This window comes from Malaclemys terrapin, chromosome 4 (assembly GCF_027887155.1).
Source record: "Malaclemys terrapin pileata isolate rMalTer1 chromosome 4, rMalTer1.hap1, whole genome shotgun sequence".
NCBI lineage: Eukaryota > Metazoa > Chordata > Testudines > Emydidae > Malaclemys > Malaclemys terrapin.
The window spans coordinates 139,364,731-139,383,257 of record NC_071508.1 but is presented as its reverse complement, the minus strand read 5'-3'; the positions used below and the strand labels follow the sequence as shown (position 1 = coordinate 139,383,257).

Sequence of the window (18,527 nt, the reverse complement as noted above, 5' to 3'; positions counted from 1 at the left end):
ATGTACATGACAATCTTCACCTATATCCTTGCTGGATTTGCTGTTGAATGTTGACCTATCTAAGAATAAAAATAAAGTTGGAAGGAAAAATAAATCTGTTTAGTTCATACATTGTAGGTTCTCATGTTAGCCGTATATATATGAGTGTCTTCCAGTGCCCGGAATCTGAACAAAGATTTGTCTGAGGTTGGCTGTAAAGTGGCAAAAGGAGTTGAGTGAAATACACGTTTTCATCATTGTGAATCTGTGAGAGACATCTGGCCATTTTAGTCCTAATTTGATTGTAATAGAGGGGCCTGTGTCTTTCTGAAAGGAACAATATACTTGAAGAATCTTTATGGAAAGAAGTATTAATTGAAAACCCTTTAGGGAACTCAGGAACAATGACTCGTAATTACTGGTACGCAATGAGTGTCGTTTGTGGTACTTGAGGCTTTTGTGTCTAGTACTCTAATCCCTCGTTCTGACCTTAAGGATGAGCTGCATTCTGGACCATGATGCTTTGCCACTGATTGTCTCTCTTCAAGTGTGTGTGCACTCCAAGCCGTGTTGAAGCAGTTCTGAGTTAGAGTGTGTACAGCTGAACAGAAGGAGCAGGGACTAACTGCTGGGTTGCTAAGCCTTAGCATGGTTAAAGTGTGCAGTTTCCCCCCAGGAGTTGGTAGCCATTGCTCTAGGAGTTGAGGGGGGGGAAAGGAAATATTATCCCTTTGATCTGTACCAGTGGTTCTCAAACTTTTTTTTTTTGTGGACCACTTAAAAATTGTCGATCACTTACTGATCTTCCCAAATGTTGTTTGTACCATGAGCTAACTATTGTAAAGCGCTTTTATCCAAAAACTTTATAATAATTAAAATGTTTTTGTTCTATAAATAAAAGCACACAACTCGTATTTTAATATCAGTAGTCTTACCTTTCTAATGCAATGGATGTGCCCTCTCTCTCCCGCTGTGGCAGTACCCGAGCTGGGGCTGGGAAGGAGGAGGTCTCTCCCTCTCTCCTCCACCGTAGCAGCCTCCTAGCTGAGGCTGGGAAGGAGTGGTGTCTCTTCCCTGCCACAGCAGCCACAGAGCTGAGGTGGGGAGGGAGGGCCGTCTTTCCCCACCAGCTGCAGCCCTGGAGCTGGGGAAAGTCGCTTCTTTCTCTGGCAGCCGCAGCCCTGCATATCCCAAATTCCCCCCCCCCTTTTCTCACCCTACTGCCCCCTCCCACCTATTCTCTATTCCCCCCAAAGCCACCTTCCCTTACATATGCATCTTCTTCAGGGTGCAGGCACCTAATTAGTGGAACCACACCTGTGTGGCTCCACTAATTAGGTGGGTTGTCCTTCAGTCTCTTGTGTTCCAGCCATCCGGGCGTGCACCTTAGAGGGAATTATCTGCGGACCCCCTGTATGGAGCTTGGGGACCACTGGTGGTCCACGGACCACAGTTTGAGAACCTCTGATCTATACAATGCAAGCGGGGTGAACCTTGTTCCTGTGCAGAGGGTCAGGACAAGACCTGTGCACCACTTTAGTCTCAAGTGAGCTCTAGTTGGAGGGTGTACAGTGCTGCAAAGGCCCTTCGCATGGGGTGACTTTTACCCTTGAAGTGGTGAAAGTTTACAATATGCATTGCTGAGCAATGCACTTCAACTGCAAAGTTCAGGACCGAAACCAGCTTGTTTGCAGGAATTATGTAACAAGCACAGGGCAAACCCTTGTGTACATAGCCCTATCTAGCCACAAGCTGCAGTGCTGTGACTCATAAAAGAAAACAATCCACTTTGTGTTATATCTCGATTTAGCACTTTTTAGATCGATGTGACTTATTCCAAAGTGGAGCAGTATGATCAATCTTACAGCCCACACTGAAGGCCGGAGAAGAAAATTATGGTCTCTTGACTCCGCTTTACCCAAATTACGGAGAAAAAAAGCACAGAATTCTGCCTTTTCCTCAAATAATTACCATATTGCCAACCACAAGCATTCAAAAATCACAAGTTGCACCCCCCCAAAAATAATGAGATAATTTAAAATCATAAGTAAACAAAATGGGGGTGGGGTTGTTTTTTATTTATCTTGGGTTTTTTTAACTCTTAGCGTGCCTCAGTTTGTGTTTTTAAGCTTTTCTCTTAAGCCACAGGGGATAGAAACTTCCTTTAAAAAAAAAAAAAAAAAAAAAAAAAGACTGAAATTCTTACATAGTTACTTGACTGCAGGAGCTGGGGATTTAAGGAAAACACCCAATATCACAAAACTTGGAATAAAATCACGAGGGTTGGCAACGCTGCATTTTTGTCTTGCTTTCTCAGTGTCTCCTTTTGTCTGAGTCCGCCGTGGAACCTGTCGTGGGAACTGAGGCTGTGACCATCTTGTACTGACACCAGGCTAACCCGTATGCCTACTCATGAATGAGGAAGAGAAAGGGGAAGCAAATGGTGGCAGTAATTTGTACACTCAGTTTACAGACTGTGTGGACTGTCTTCCTCCAACAGCACAATCAATAGTGGAAGAGATTTGTGTCTTTCCAGAGCAATACAGTTATGGCCGCTATTCACATTGCTTACATTAGCAGTAGCACCTAGATCCGGAATAGGCTTGGTGTTGTGCTGTCACAGAAAAAGGCATGGTCCCTGCCTCAAAGAGCTTAGAATCTAATTGGAAGCACTACAGCACCAGTGAGTGAAACAAGCAGTAAGTGGGAGGAAGAAAGAGGGTAACTGCAATGAGGCCAAGCAGTTGCCTGGAATAGGTCTGTGACTTTGAATTCTTTAAAGGCAGCATGAGTAATGGCTAGACCACTGCTCTGGGATCCAGGAGACTTGGATTTCATCCCCGGCTCTGCCAGTAGCCTGCTGGCTGACTTTGGGCAAGTCACGTCACTGCTCTGTGCCTCGGTTTCCCCACGTGTAAAATAGGGATAATGATAGTCACTAAAGTGCTGTGAGATCTGCTGATGAAAAGAGCTATGTAAGAGCTAGGCATTATTATTACTATTTATTAATGAAGCATTTGAACATAAATACCATACTGTTTCTATCTGTCTCCCTGCCTAGCCAGTGTTAGGTGTCTGATTTCTGTAGGCATAGTGACAGAAGTGGATTGTGAGAGGATTGTGGGGTTGGACGTTTGGGTCAGTTCAGGGACTTAAAGATCCGCCCATGCCTCTGGGGCATTGTGAAAAGGAGTGGAGAGATGTGTGTCTAAAAGGATGTAGCATGTGGCGTAATGTGTGGGTGTATTCCCACACTGTTAACTGTGCAGCATTTGCTGGTGGTCCACGGAGAGCCGACCACCTAGAGCTCCACAGATGTATGGGGGAGATGTAAGGAAAGCAACAACAGAGACTGTGATTATAACTTTTTTTTTCCACAGGAGTTAAAAAAAAAATCTTTATCACAGGAAACTAGAAATGCTTCAGTACTTTTCTAGCGTTACTTTTCCATGCAAGCAATTGCTGTAATTGCCACAGGCTTGTTACATGATCACAGAGTAGAGGGGGAGATAGCTAGGCCATGTGCTTGCAAAGGCCGGGGACTCAGGAGTCAGTCGGTCTAATTAGATGGGGTCTGCACTATGAAAACAGTGTGAGAGCCCTTGTGTGTGCGTGTGAGCACACACACACTCACGTAGATGCTGAAAGTTACTTGCGGTGCCCCCTTCTTGTTACTATTCAAAAAGAAACCATCCAGTTGTTGTGCTCATTTGACCCGTGGTCAGAGAGCTTCTAAAAACCTGATGCTGGTCCCATATTGATTTTACACTGATGTAACTCCATTCTCTTCAATGGAGATACTCCTGATTTACACTGACAGTGGAGAATCTGGCCCTCCACTATATCACAGGCAACAGATATAGTCCAGATGTGTTTCCACCTACTCCCCACTTACCATAAATTCACCCAAGAACATAATTATTGATCGCGTTAACACCTACCAGTTCCAATCGTGGACCAGGACCCCATTGTGCTAGGCATAGGTGTCATGGATTCATGGGTCTGGTTTATGCCCTGGCCTTTAACCCATCTCCTTTTGTGTGCTGGGTCCCCTATGTCCCATGGGGCTGGCGCAGCAGCTCCATGACTCTGACGCTGGGCTTTTGGGCCCTAGCGATCCCTGTCTCTGTATGGTTATGACTGCACAGGAAAGACAAACCTGCAGCTGGCCTGTGCCAGCTGACTCGGGCTCATGGGGCTTGGGATGCGGGGCTGTTTCATTGCCGTGTAAATGTCTGGGCTCGGGCTGGAGCCTGGGCTTTAGGACCCTGCAGGGTGGGAGGGTCCCAGAGCTCGGGCTCCAGCCAAGTCCAGAAGTCTACACAGCAATGAAACAGCCCCACAAGTCCGAGTCGGTTGGCACAGGCCAACTGCGGGTTTTTTTTTGCTGTGTCCACATACTCTCCGGGGCTCCCTGCAGCAAGTCCAGCCAAGCTAGACTCCTATGAGAGACTCCCCACCACTTCTGGGCGCAATGCTCTCAGTAAGTATCTGCAGTATCCACAGCACAGGCCTTTGCAGAGGAAGGAAACAGTTTATCAGTTACCTGGAATACAGATTCTGAACGTCCTTGGGTTAGCATGAAAGAGGTGGAAGCCAGGGTTTTGCCATGCCTGCTTCCCTATGCTCCATCCCTGCTCTTTGTCTCTCCATAGAGAGCCCTGTGGCTGTGTCTCTGAGGCCAGTTCTTAACACAGGTCCATTGTCCTTCTGTTGCAAAACTGTGCTGTGTTCACATATTCAGCTACCTCTGCAACAAATGTGTTGATTCTAGCCCAGACAGTCCTAGTGGCTATATATGTCAAATACCCATATCCCAGGAAGTAAAATCAGTTCTTCCCGCAACGGGTAGCAGTGCAAAGGTGCTCGGTACAGAGTCATGTAGATACTTCATAAAATATTAAGGACAATTCTCACATTTGTCAAAGATGTATAAACACAGAACAAAAAGACAGTCCCTGCCCCAAAGAGGTTACAATCTAAATAGAATAGTAATGTGCCTATATATGGAATAAGTAGTTTGCGTCACACAGAGCAACTCACAGAATGGAATAAACCCTTTGGAGTCAGGGTGCAATCAAATTGTCCTGCTCGGATTTAACGATGCTACTGCGGATGTTATTTCACAATGTTTGCGTTTAGGAATTGCAGAAACATTTTTCATCTTGTTTTCGTACTATTTCTCTACATTGTAGACAAGCCTGGATTCGTGAAACAGCTCCTAACTGTTATGAACAATTAATGTCAAGCTTACACAATAGATCTTGCTATCGCTCTTCCCTCCCGCCTCCCGTGATAACTGTAGGGGACAGTAATTTATAGTTGCCATTCTTTTACAAAAGGAGCGCACATGACAAAGGATCAGAAAGAAAGGAGGCTAAATATCCTGACAAAAATGTGTTCTGTTATCAGGAAATCAGTTTTTAAAACAAATCCTGGCACAACTCCAAAACTAGCTAGCTGCATGCAAAGCTGTGAAGAGAGGAATAAGAAATTTCAGAACTCACTGCTTGGGCTCTAGAGCCTTCACGGCTTCTGATCCTTGTTTTATATTGCACCCATTACTGTGATATCCTGTTTTGAGAGAAGTGCTTGAGAGTTAAAGTATTTATACTGCTCCTCTGTCCTCTGTCTGTGTGACTGATGTACCCTCAGATACTACAGTGATCAGCGCTTGACACATGTCTGTAGAAATTTACATGGTCACCCCTGCCCTTGCCCATCTTTTACTCCTGGGGGCATTCTGCGCCAACAAATTAAAAATTCTGTGCATGCTGACCATACTGGGATTGTTGGGTGATTTATCGGCAGCAATTTTCCAGCTCCACTGCACCAGGGAACTAGGGGTTACACAGTTTCTTCCACCAAACCCCCAATACGAGGGGACCTTTGAGGAACAGGAGGCTAGGGTGGATAAAGAGGCTACCCCTCAAACCCCTGTTTCATCTTTGTTTCTGGGTGAGGCAGTCATGCCTCCACCACCATTTATGGCCAATGATTTTCGTCAATTCTGGGACCTTATGAAGAGGGTGGCTGACACCATCCAGATACTGTACTTCTTGAGGAAGTTAAAGACTCTCATCACAAACTCCTGGACACTTTGCATTCCGTGACACCCACCAGGGTTGCACTACCCATTAATGAACCACTCCTGGATCCAGCAAAGACCATGTGGCAAACTCCTGCCATCATGCTGCCAACTTGTAAACAGGTGGATAAGAAATATTATGTTGCCCCAGGGACTCAGAATTTTTGTTTTCCCATCCCCCTTCTAATTCCCTGGTGGTGGATGCTGTAAACAAGTTGGGTAGACAGAATTACTCCAGGTCTGCTCGTTAGGAAAAGGGACAGAAAAGGCTAGACCTTTCTGGATGGAAGCCTACTCATCTGCGACTCTCCAATTTCAGATCACAAATTATCAGGAGATTATGGCCAAGTATGACTACATTAATTACAACGAGTTCGCATCCTCTGTTAATCATCTTCCACAGGAGCACAGAGAACACTTCCTTCTGGGCCATCATTAAAGAGGGTCAATTATCAGCCAGAACCTCTCTCCAAGGATCCTTGAATGCTGCAGACACTGCTGCTAGATCCACCTCCATAGCAGATGTCATGCGCAGGATGTTGTGGCTCCAGTTGTTGGGACAAAGGAACACTAATTCTAAGAGTGATGAACAACATCAGGCAGGACGAGGCTAGGGTTGTCCTTATAGTACCAACTTGGCCGAGGCAAGGTGTCCTTACCTGCTTCACCTGTGTGTCCAACCAATGCTCAAGCTTTTGACTGTCCCGCATCTCCTCTTCCAGGAAATGGGTTTTGTGTTTCAATCCAACCAAGAGGTGAAGTTGTTTTCCAAGCATAGCTCCCAGATGGTTCATGGGATTAGAATCCACCTGCTCAACAGGAGTACAACAAGTATTATAGAATTATAGAATACAACAAACATTCTACTATAAACAGTAGCAGGGAGTCAACTCAAATTACTTAAATTCAGAAATGGAAGAGGTTCAACCACTGGTGTCACCGTCACCATCTTGTGCCTGAATCTCCTCCACTCTTAGCCATTGTGGACTATCTGCTGGACTTAAAAAATTGGGTCTATCGGTTAGCTCTGTTAAAGGTTCATCACCCTGCGATATCAGTTCTTCATTCCTCCCTAGAGGGGTATTCCATTTTTGTGCACCCTATGTCCTTGAGATCTATTAAGGGCCTGGGTAACCTTTATCCCCAGGTTAAAGATGCTATTATGATTTGGGATCTCAACCTGGTAAATAGATATCTTATGGGACCTCTGTTCGAATCTATGGCGACCTGCTCCTTACTTTACTTATCTATGAAGACTGCCTTTCTAGTAGCTGCAAAAAGAAGAACAGGAGTACTTGTGGCACCTTAGAGACTAACAAATTTATTAGAGCATAAGCTTTCGTGGACTACAGCCCACTTCTTCGGATGCATATAGAATGGAACATATAATGAGGAGATATATATACACACATACAGAGAGCATAAACAGGTGGGAGTTGTCTTACCAACTCTGAGAGGCCAATTAATTAAGAGAAAAAAAAAACTTTTGAAGTGATAATCAAGCTAGCCGAGTACAGACAGTGTGATAAGAAGTGTGAGAGTACTTACAAGGGGAGATAGAGTCAACGTTTGTAATGGCTCAGCCATTCCCAGTCCTTATTCAAACCGGAGTTGATTGTGTCTAGTTTGCATATCAATTCTAGCTCTGCAGTCTCTCTTTGGAGTCTGTTTTTGAAGTTTTTCTGTTGTAATATAGCCACCCGCAGGTCTGTCACTGAATGACCAGACAGGTTAAAGTGTTCTCCCACTGGTTTTTGAGTATTTTGATTCCTGATGTCAGATTTGTGTCCATTAATTCTTTTGCGTAGAGACTGTCCGGTTTGGCCAATGTACATGGCAGAGGGGCATTGCTGGCACATGATGGCATATATCACATTGGTAGATGTGCAGGTGAACGAGCCCCTGATGGTATGGCTGATGTGATTAGGTCCTATGATGATGTCACTTGAATAGATATGTGGACAGAGTTGGCATCGGGGTTTGTTACAAGGATAGGTTCCTGGGTTAGTGGTTTTGTTCAGTGATGTGTTTTGTTCAGTTCCGGAGTCGATGGGGAGCGCGTTCGGAGCTCGATTTATCACGTCTAGACAAGACGCGATAAATCGATCCCGATAGATCGATTACTACCCGCCCATCTGGCGGGTAGTGAAGACGTACCCTTGGAATTATTTTCCCCCCTCATTGATGCAGAATGAACAGAGGTCAGAATGTTCCCATAGAGAGCAGCAAAGCTGTGGAACATGTTCCCAGTTCATGTTAAAGAAATAAGCATGGCGCTGAAAACTGTTAGATCATTTTACCGTAGATATTAAATGTATGTGAATTTTGCGAGTTGAATTTCTCCCAATATTCTTTCTTCCTCCTGGGTCTCCTAGGAATGGAATGATGGTACATCTGACAGTTACTGTCATGACTGGGATGTTGGGGGGGTCAGGCCTAGTAGTTGAAGCGGGAGTCAGGCCTAATGGTCAGAGCAGGAGTTGGGACCCAAGAGTTGAGCCAGGGATCAGAGTCAGGAGGAAGCAGGTCTGGAGCAGAGTGGAACAGGACAGGAGCAAGTCAGGGAACAAGGCAGGCACAGGAGCACTCGCAAGCTGTGCACATAAGAATCGAGCCACCAGAGACCTGCTGCTGAGCCTAAAACAGGCCTGGTCTGCGGGTTCCCTTCAGCCAATCAGGTGGGCAGGTCAATCAGGTGGTCCTGCTGCAACCCGTCTGAGCTCATTTATCGGCCTGGAGGCTGGGCTGGCTAGTCTTCAGGCTCAGCTGAAGGAGCTCACTCCTTACAGTTATAATCAGAAAACAGTGGATTGATTGTAGAGATTCCATAGTGATGGTTGTGGCGCTTTCTCTTCTAGGCCTAACATTGACCTTTCTACCCCTCTGATTTTCTAAAATAAAAGAAACAATTAGTAACTAAACAGGCTATTTAGCCTGAAATTTCTCAGGAGAGGGAGAAAAGGTTGGGGATGTTTGAAGTGAATCTGATAAGCTGTATTTTTTTTTTTTTGAGATACACACATTAAAAATAAGTGGTACTCTCTCCTACCAACATTTCACTTATTGTTCTCATCAATTTTTCTCCCTCCATAACTTAATTTTTTAAAATGTGAATTGAGACTGGTGAAGTTATTTAAAAGGAAAATTCTTAGTGTTGGAATGGCCTTGCTGTGACGCATGTTGTAAACATCAATTAAAGCAGCACCATTGTTAATTAGGGTTTGGGCTTCTGGGGAATAGCCAGTCTCTAACTGATATAAACTCCCTTGGCTTCTCCAAACAGTTTCTAGAAACTGTCACCCTCCAGTGCCAGTTCACAACCTGCTAGAAGCCGAACAGTTTAGTTGGGCTTTATGGACATGGAGGCTTTCCTCGATTCTGAATAGGTAATCTCAACTTTGGGGCAGCCTACTAGTGGCTACCAAAACTGGGTGTCATCCATGGTCCTGCAGATGGTGGTATTTTTATTTTTAATCACTGCTTACAAGTGCTCCTTAATCTAGACTTTCATTTAAAAAAAATCTCTTTAGTATTCTGGTTGTGAAGGCAACCTCCAGAATGTGAACTGAATATACTGCAATGCAGTGAAGTTTGCCGGAGTCTGCAGACAGCTTGAACCAATAGCTTTAGGAGTTGTGCACGGCTCCATTAATCTCAGAAGGGTATTATATCTGAAACCTAATAATGGCATCTGGATGCTTCCCGGGGTACCCAGGATTGTGAGGTACCTTGCTGCTCCCTGTCGTTAGCATGAGAGAACCTTGTCTGGGCCTGCCAGGGGTCAGCTCCCTGATAACCCTGGCCAAAGACAGCACAGGTACTCCCCTCTCATCTTCCCTGCCCCCCAGACTATGCTGTGTCTCTGCAGGCAAGCAATAGGCACACACTAACCTGTGAGCCCTCCGGGCATCCCTCTGGAATGCCCAGCCCCTGATCCACTGAACACTCAGGCTTGGTCTACACTACCCCCCCTAATTCGAACTAAGGTACGCAACTTCAGCTACGTGAATAACGTAGCTGAAGTCGAAGTACCTTAGTTCGAACTTACCTTGGTCCACACGCGGCAGGCAGGCTCCCCCGTCGACTCCGCGGTACTCCTCTCGCCGAGCTGGAGTACCGCAGTCGACGGCAAGCACTTCCGGGTTCGACTTATCGCGTCCAGACTAGACGCGATAAGTCGAACCCAGAACTTCGATTTCCAGCCGTCGAACTAGCTGGTAAGTGTAGCCAAGGCCTCACAGATTCACGACTACCAGAGGAATATTAGACACCAGCTTACCAGTATTATCTCAGGATCTCTACTTAACACAGCTCGAGGCGAAGCTGGAGTACCTCTCCAGGGTGCAAGCCTGGGCAGATGATTTGGAGGCCCTGAGTTGCCTGTGCATCAGGATGCCCCTCTCGGCATCACTGGTAAAATCCAGAGGACCGGAAGAACCAATACATCTGGTACTCGACCCACTGCAGGAGTTGCCGGCAAGATACTAAGATGGTAGTACCTGACCGCCTTTGGCGCTTCAGTCCAGATTTTCTGTCTGAGTTACTCTCATAGCCTTACATTCTCCCAAATTCACCCCAAGGCATGGGTGCTTTTCTGTCAGGGGCTGCTCCCTTAGCCTTATGTCCTCCCAGGCTACCCACAAGGCAGTGGGCTTCATGAGCCGCCGGTAGTACCATCTACTCTCATTACGGTAGCAGGCATAGCCTGACCTGACATCTAACTCTACTTAACACGTGGCACTTACATTTATTCATGTTTTCACTATAAATATATCTGTCATCACAGAACAGAGATTCAAATGATAGTAAGTGAGAATATTGGAAACAAATAGTTACATATAACCCAAAAATCATAACATCCTTGCTACAGCCTAAACTTAACTCACAGGACATTAGCGTATCTCCTACAGGATCACTTACCCTGAATCCTTTTCCCAGCATTTTCAACCAGAATGGCTGAGACCTTCCTTTCATAAAATCAAGCCCGCCGGCAACTTGGCTTTAGATTAAAGGATGACACCTAGTCCCCTTTCCACTTCTTTTTTAGTTACACAATATGGACCTTTGCTCCAGGAGGTTCTATCTTCAGAGAGTGATCTTGGAGTTCCTTTGTCTTTGTAAATCTTCAGGCCAGCACCTGACCCAGGCAACAAACACAACTGTCACCAAGTATGCCCATTGTTTTTATGCTGATTGGGTTGGCCCGGAGGCATACAATACACAATGGCCTGCCAGAAATATAAATATTTACTACCTCTGTTCCTGCCTAGAATCTGTTTATCACCTTCTGGTGACCTGTCTTAACTTAGCTATTTTAAGAACATAATTTTCAGGATACATACAGAACTCCGTACACATTATCTGCGCATACATCTCACAATGATGATGATGACCAGTGTGACACATGCTTTCAGTAGAGAACTTACATGACCCCTCTTGGTGAATGCAGGGGATCCTTGTAACCCTATGTACCCCTGTGCCCTCTGCCAGTGGGCACCAAGAGGTCCTTGGGTCACGGACATGAACTAGTAACCCCTCACAAAAATGCAGAAAGGTTTTGTTCTCTTTATTTTTAAAGTGACTGTTCCATTTTAGAAGCAATGTTTAGCTACTGTGCTTCGCAATCATCGCTGGATGTAGCAAACCCAAATCACTTCCTACCTAAAAATCCCCGAAAGGCCTAACTCTCTCCTTCCCAACCGTCAATACTGCCAGCGTCCCTACCAACATCTACAGTGCAGTGACTCATCACTAGTAAAAACTGCAGCACGCTGAAAACATATCATTTGGAGACAGTATAAAATGAATTAAATTCAGAGTCAAAACAAATAGATCATACGAGGAAGAGTGGTTGGATGGCAGCTGGGGAGACAGTGAAGGGAACGGGCGTGAGTGATTGCATGGGAAATATAACCTTGGTTTAATGGGCCACTGAAATCAATGACAAGATTCCAGTTGACTCCAAGTGCCATTGGGTCAGTGTCTGCACATGTACGGGAAGGCTTTGTGATGGCCATTAACTTTTAAACATGTATTGTCAAAGATTTAGTCACCCACGCTTTTATCACCGGGATAATGATGTTCATTTTAAGTACGTTCTAATGATGCCACATGTCTTGGAGATTTCTACAAAATGAACCATAGCCAGTTAAAAGAACATCATTTGGCAAAATAATCAGTCCTGGAAGGTGCAGATTGAAAAGATCGATTGAGTCATCCACGTCTAATTCAATGGAGGACTATTCCCTAAAAAAAGACTGGACAAAAGACTCTCTCTCGTTTTATATATCCCAGGAAATGGGGCTCCTGTCAGTTTCCTTTGGATACTGTTCTGCAGCCTTATATGTATAATTTTGGAGAGGTTTTCTTGATGGTCCCCCTCTATTTTCCCTTTCTTAATGTAGTTATGCCTGTCTATATTGCCCTGTGGCACGCTATATAATTCTTCTCTCTTTTGGGGTGAAACCCTGGCCCCCTTGAAGTCAATGATATCAGTGAGGCCCAGATTTCACTCCTGGTGTTGTAAAAAATCCCTCCCCCCCACCCCATAGTTGTCACTCACCCAAGCAGTACAGATGGTTCCATTTTTCCTCCTAAACCCATTAGCCTTCTGATAATTTTTGTTCCTCTTCTCTGAACTCCCCCTGAATTTACCGATATCTTTCTGGTAATGCGGGGAAAGATTTTTCAAAGGCACATGAGTCCATGGGGCCGGATGCGCTGCATCCGAGGGTGCTAAAGGAGTTGGCGGGTGAGATTGCAGAGCCATTAGCCATTATTTTTGAAAACTCATGGCGATCGGGGGAGGTCCCAGATGACTGGAAAAAGGCTAATGTAGTGCCCATCTTTAAAAAAGGGAAGAAGGAGGATCCGGGGAACTACAGGCCAGTCAGCCTCACCTCAGTCCCTGGAAAAATCATGGAGCAGGTCCTCAAGGAATCAATTATGAAACATTTAGAGGAGAGGAAAGTGATCAGGAACAGTCAGCATGGATTCACGAAGGGGAAGTCGTGCCTGACTAACCTAATTGCCTTCTATGATGAGATAACTGGCTCTGTGGATGAGGGGAAAGCAGTGGATGTGTTATTTCTTGACTTTAGCAAAGCTTTTGATACTGTCTCCCACAGTATTCTTGCCACCAAGTTAAAGAAGTATGGGCTGGATGAATGGACTGTAAGGTGGATAGAAAGCTGGCTAGATCGTCGGGCTCAACGGGTAGTGATCAATGGCTCCATGTCTAGTTGGCAGCCGGTTTCAAGTGGAGTGCCCCAAGGGTCGGTCCTGGGGCCGGTTTTGTTTAATATCTTTATTAATGATCTGGAGGATGGTGTGGACTGCACTCTCAGCAAGTTTGCAGATGACACTAAACTAGGAGGCGTGGTAGATACACTAGAGGGTAGGGATCGGATACAGAGGGACCTAGACAAATTAGAGGATTGGGCAGAAAAAAACCTGATGAGGTTCAACAAGGACAAGTGCAGAGTCCTGCACTTAGGACGGAAGAATCCCATGCACTGCTACAGACTAGGGACCGAATGGCTAGGTAGCAGTTCTGCTGAAAAGGACCTAGGGGTCACAGTGGACGAGAAGCTGGATATGAGTCAACAGTGTGCTCTTGTTGCCAAGAAGGCTAACGGCATTTTGGGCTGTATAAGTAGGGGCATTGCCAGCAGATCGAGGAACGTGATCGTTCCCCTTTATTCGACATTGGTGAGGCCTCATCTGGAATACTGTGTCCAGTTTTGGTCCCCACACTACAAGAAGGATGTGGAAAAATTGGAAAGAGTCCAGCGGAGGGCAACAAAAATGATTAGGGGTCTGGAGCACATGACTTATGAGGAGAGGCTGAGAGAACTGGGATTGTTTAGTCTCCAGAAGAGAAGAATGAGGGGGGATTTGATAGCAGCCTTCAACTACCTGAAGGGGGGTTCCAAAGAGGATGGAGCTCGGCTGTTCTCAGTGGTGGCAGATGACAGAACAAGGAGCAATGGTCTCAAGTTGCAGTGGGGGAGGTCCAGGTTGGATATCAGGAAAAACTATTTCACTAGGAGGGTGGTGAAACACTGGAATGCGTTACCTAGTGAGGTGGTGGAGTCTCCTTCCTAGGAGGTTTTTAAGGCCCGGCTTGACAAAGCCCTGGCTGGGATGATTTAGCTGGGAATTGGTCCTGCTTTGAGCAGGGGGTTGGACTAGATGACCTCTTGAGGTCCCTTCCAACTCTGATATTCTATGATTCTATGATTCTATGAAGAGCAGATGTGCCAGAGGTATGCAGAGAAGGGCCCATTGCCTTTCTGCAATCCTTATGAAGATGAAAAAATGACACACATTCCTGTTTTGAGATTTTTAAACCTCTCTCCACACTCTACTTCCAAAAAATCAGAAACTGTCTTAGGTTCTGGTTCTGCAAGGTATGTAAACACATGCCTAACTTTAAGGCTCTGACTAGTCCCACTTAATTCAATGGGACTACTGACAATGCAGAAAGTTAGACATGCTTAACTGTGTGGCTGAATCAGGGCCTGAGTGTAGAAAATGGTTATATTTCATTTAAACATCAAAAGAACATTGTAATTATTCTCAGCTTCCCCTTCCTTTGCCAACAATTGATGTCAAAATGTTCCTTTTAAACTTTCTCATAGAAATGAATACAGCCTATGGACTTGTTCCCCCCTGGGAAAAAACATTTGTTTAGTAAATGGCCAGAGCATAGTATTGGGAGTGGGGATTTCTGCTTCTGTCTGCTGTTGATTGACTGTGTGACCTTTGGGCAAATCAATTAAAAAAACAAAACAAAAAAAGGTCTTTCTGTGCCTCAGTTTCCCCATCTTTAGGGTGGATATGATATGATGCTTAACTTAAGGGGGTGTTAAGGGAATCAAGGTTTGTAAATGCTTTAAGAACCTTGGCTGAAATTTGCTATATAAGCACAGAGTATTTTTATATAGATCGTTCTGGTGCTAATAGTGTAATGTATGAGCACCACGGGAAGTGCTAGCGTTCAAGTGGTCTGTATTTAAGATTTTGTCATAATGGCTTTCATCTAGCTGCTGTAAGATTATCTGGAGCTATTTGTGTCTGGTACAAAATGCATGCCTTGCTGTGAAATCTTGGATTTCTGGTGGTGGCTTAGTAGCTGTATCTTTAAGCTGGTGGAGGGGTTCTTGCCTTTCCTTCTCTCTAGGCTGGATAGTTTTGATAGGTAACACATAGACATTGATGGACAAGTGATTTACGGTAATCTCTTATAATGCTTATTCTATAGCTCACAGAATTGTAAGTGTGGCATGCTGGCAAAACTGAACAACTGATCATCAGATACAGGTCATGGTATAAGCATGGCTTCTCAGAACGCTCAGAGTTTCCTCCAGCCACTCTCCTCCTGGATGTCCCGGATGTATGAAGCTGTCCAACAAGCAGGAGACTCCTTATCTTCTTCATTGGTCAACTTGAGCAGAGTGGACCACAAATCGGAGGAAGATGGAAACCAGGACTTAGAAGACAGTGACGGCAGTTATAAGGACTACTCTGAAGATTCGGAAGATGAAGGAAGCTTTAGCCAGAACATGAAAGGTGCTGAGCATGTGCATTCTGAAGACAGTCACTTTCCATCAACAAGTCATGATCTTGATTCCGAGGCACCTGCCCGTGGCTCTAACATGGATCTGCAATTGCAGAAAAGAGTGAGAAGCGGCACCAGCTCCTCAGAGCAACGTCCAGACGACACCAGCTCTCTGTCATCCCAGGGATTTTACCAAGAATATGACGACCACCAGCTGGTAGGTAGGCTTCCTGCCATACCCGAGGAGGAAGGCTACCTCAACAGGCAGATAAGGGATCTTCAGCGTGACCTTGATGTGGCTGGCTCATTAGAAAATATTAATGGAAAGGCATGTGTGGAAGGTAAGATGGTGGTAACCACCCGGCAGCATTATGCAAGAGAGCCGATTTCTCTCCTTTTACTTTGATTGATTTAGTTATTAATCTACTCATTTTATTTTACATCATCTCTTGTAGATTTCTCACAGCTTCAAAATCCCCAAACCAACCATGCTAATGGCCCTGATTCTCCTCTGTCTTTCAGAATTAATTGCATTAAAGTGAGTGGAGTTCAACAGGTGTAAAGACACGGTAGGTTAGAGGAAAATCAGGCCCTGTTATCGTATTAAGAAATGCAGTTCATGTCCCACTTTTATTCAATTCAGGCTCATGAGCTTGACATGTTAGTGTGCTGTGGATTTCAGCCAAAATGCCTCAGGTATCAGAACCCTTCAAAGGGAGCCTTTCGCCTTAAGCCTTCACTTTGAGAAGCATCTGCTTGTACATCATTGCTTAAAAAAAGAAAATCAAACCTTGCCAGGAATCGCAAGATGTTTCTGTGTGGTTTGCTTTGAAATGGTGTACGGAAAGCTAGATGTGTTTTGAGAGTTACAGGTGAAGTACTCCCAGATCACTTTTTCTCCTCACAACTTTTCAAATAAGATCTAAGAGGACCACAGGTGCTGACTTCTACTGGCGCCGGTGAGTGCTCGACCCCCCTCTGCCCCTGACCCCGCCCCGACTCCACCCCTGCCCTGGCCCCTCCTGCCCCCATTCCAACCCCTTCCCCAAAGTCCCCACCCCAACTCCGCCCCCTCCCTGCCCCTATTCCGGCTCCTTCCCCAAATCCCCGCCTCTTCCCCACCTCCTCCCCTGAGCGCGCCACATTCCTGCTCCTCCCCCCGCCTCCCAGAGCTTGCTATAGCTGTCCGGCGGAGGCAAGCGCTGGGAGGTAGGCTGAGGAGCAGGGACGCGGCTCGTTCAGGGGAGGAGGCGGAGGAGGAGATGAAGTGGGGCAGGGAGCTTGGCTCCCGGTGGGTGCAGAGCACCCACTAATTTTTCCCCATGGGTGCGCCAGCCCTGGAGCATCCACGGAGTCGGCACCTATGAAGAGGACACTAAGCAGGAAATGGATCAGAATTTGATTTAAAAAAAATAAATAAGTTAAATGAACCGTTTCAGGGGTCTGAATCTCAGCTACCCAAAGGATGCATAGCAGATATCCCCCTAATAATGGCTTCAAGACTGGGCTTGATAAGTTTATGAAGGGGATGGTATGATGAGACTGCCTACAATGGCATGTAGCTGATCTGCGACTGCTAGCAGCAAATATCTCCAACAAGTGGTGATTGGACACTAGGTGGGAAGGGTCTTAGTTACTACAGAGAACTCTTTCCCAGGTATCTGGCTGGTAGGTCTTGTCCACATGCTCAGGGTCTCACTGATCACCATATTTGGGGTCGGGAAGGAATTTGCCCCCAGGTCAGATTGGCAGAGGCCCTGCATTTTTTTTGTCTTCCTCTGCAACATGGGGCACGGGTCACTTGCAGGTTTAAACTAGTGTAAATGGTGGATTCTCTGTAACTTGAAGTCTTTAAACCATGATTTAAGGACTTCAGTAACTCAGCCAGAGGTTAGGGGTCTATTACTGGAGTGGGTGGGTGAGGTTCTATGGCCTGTAATGTGCAGGAGGTCAGACTAGATGATTATGATGGTACCTTCTGGCCTTTGAGTCTGAGTCTATAAGTTAAATGTATAGTTTTAAGGATCTGTATGTCAGCTACCCAAAGGACGCAGACTAGTTTTCCCCCTAATAATGGAGAGAGAGAGGGCTGCAGTAATCTTACAACTTTGGCTGATGAGCAACTTTAAACACAACACCCTTCGAGGTGGGTGGTGGTGGTCTGGAATTTCTGTGCTTCTGCACAATGTTGCATGTGACCTCATTGTGTGTATGTTCATGTGGAATTTCCTCTATCAATCCACTTTCCATGTGCGATCAGGGAGAGCTGGCAGAGGTGTAAAGTCTATGTGGACACTGCACGAAAACTAGCATCCCGACTACGTTGTATATAGGTAATGATGTATTAAAGCCATTGTTTCAGGGAATTTATATTTTCTCTTGGCCTAGGGTAACATTTTCAAAAGTGATTAAGACTTCCACGTGCTTAACTCTTTTGAAAATGGCATTTAGACACTTCTGTAAATTTGAACCTGCTGTTGCAAAAGCTCTCTCCTGAGAGCGGCTAAACACCTTCGACTCCCACTGTTGCCAGTGCGAGCTGTGGGTGCTCAGCACCTCCGGTATGGTGCTCGATACTGCACAGGATCTGGCCCTTTGTTTTGATACTTGGTGGGGAGATCAGACATGGATGGTGTAAATCTTGGCAGTGGCCCTTCAAGAAAAATTTAAATCTGTCCTTTACTTTCTTCCCCCTGCACCATCATCCCCATTAAATAAGTAAATAATTAGAAAGGAAGGAATAACCAGCCAATGCTACTCTTTCCCACCATCACCCCCTTCCCCCAAACTGCCCTGCCTGATGCCTTTGATATTGTATTTTAGAGCTGGATCAATGTGAATTCTCAGGTTAGAAATCCATGCCTCAGGAGTGGTGTCTGCTAGAAGGTGAAATTCACA

General features: G+C 45.5%; 1 protein-coding gene across 3 annotated transcripts in view; it reads left to right on the top strand.

The window, feature by feature from the left end:
- Positions 1-18,527, top strand: part of SYT16 (synaptotagmin 16) — a 150,923-nt gene that overhangs the window by 74,086 nt on the left and 58,310 nt on the right. For 2 of the 3 annotated variants that reach the window (XM_054027270.1, XM_054027269.1), the window contains exon 2: positions 15,333-15,970. The exons of the other annotated variant lie outside the window; for it this stretch is intronic. In XM_054027270.1, the coding sequence (XP_053883245.1) occupies positions 15,406-15,970 (565 nt within the window). In that variant the 5' untranslated portion in view covers positions 15,333-15,405. The remainder of the gene's footprint in view (positions 1-15,332; positions 15,971-18,527) is intronic. 3 annotated transcript variants of the gene reach the window in all.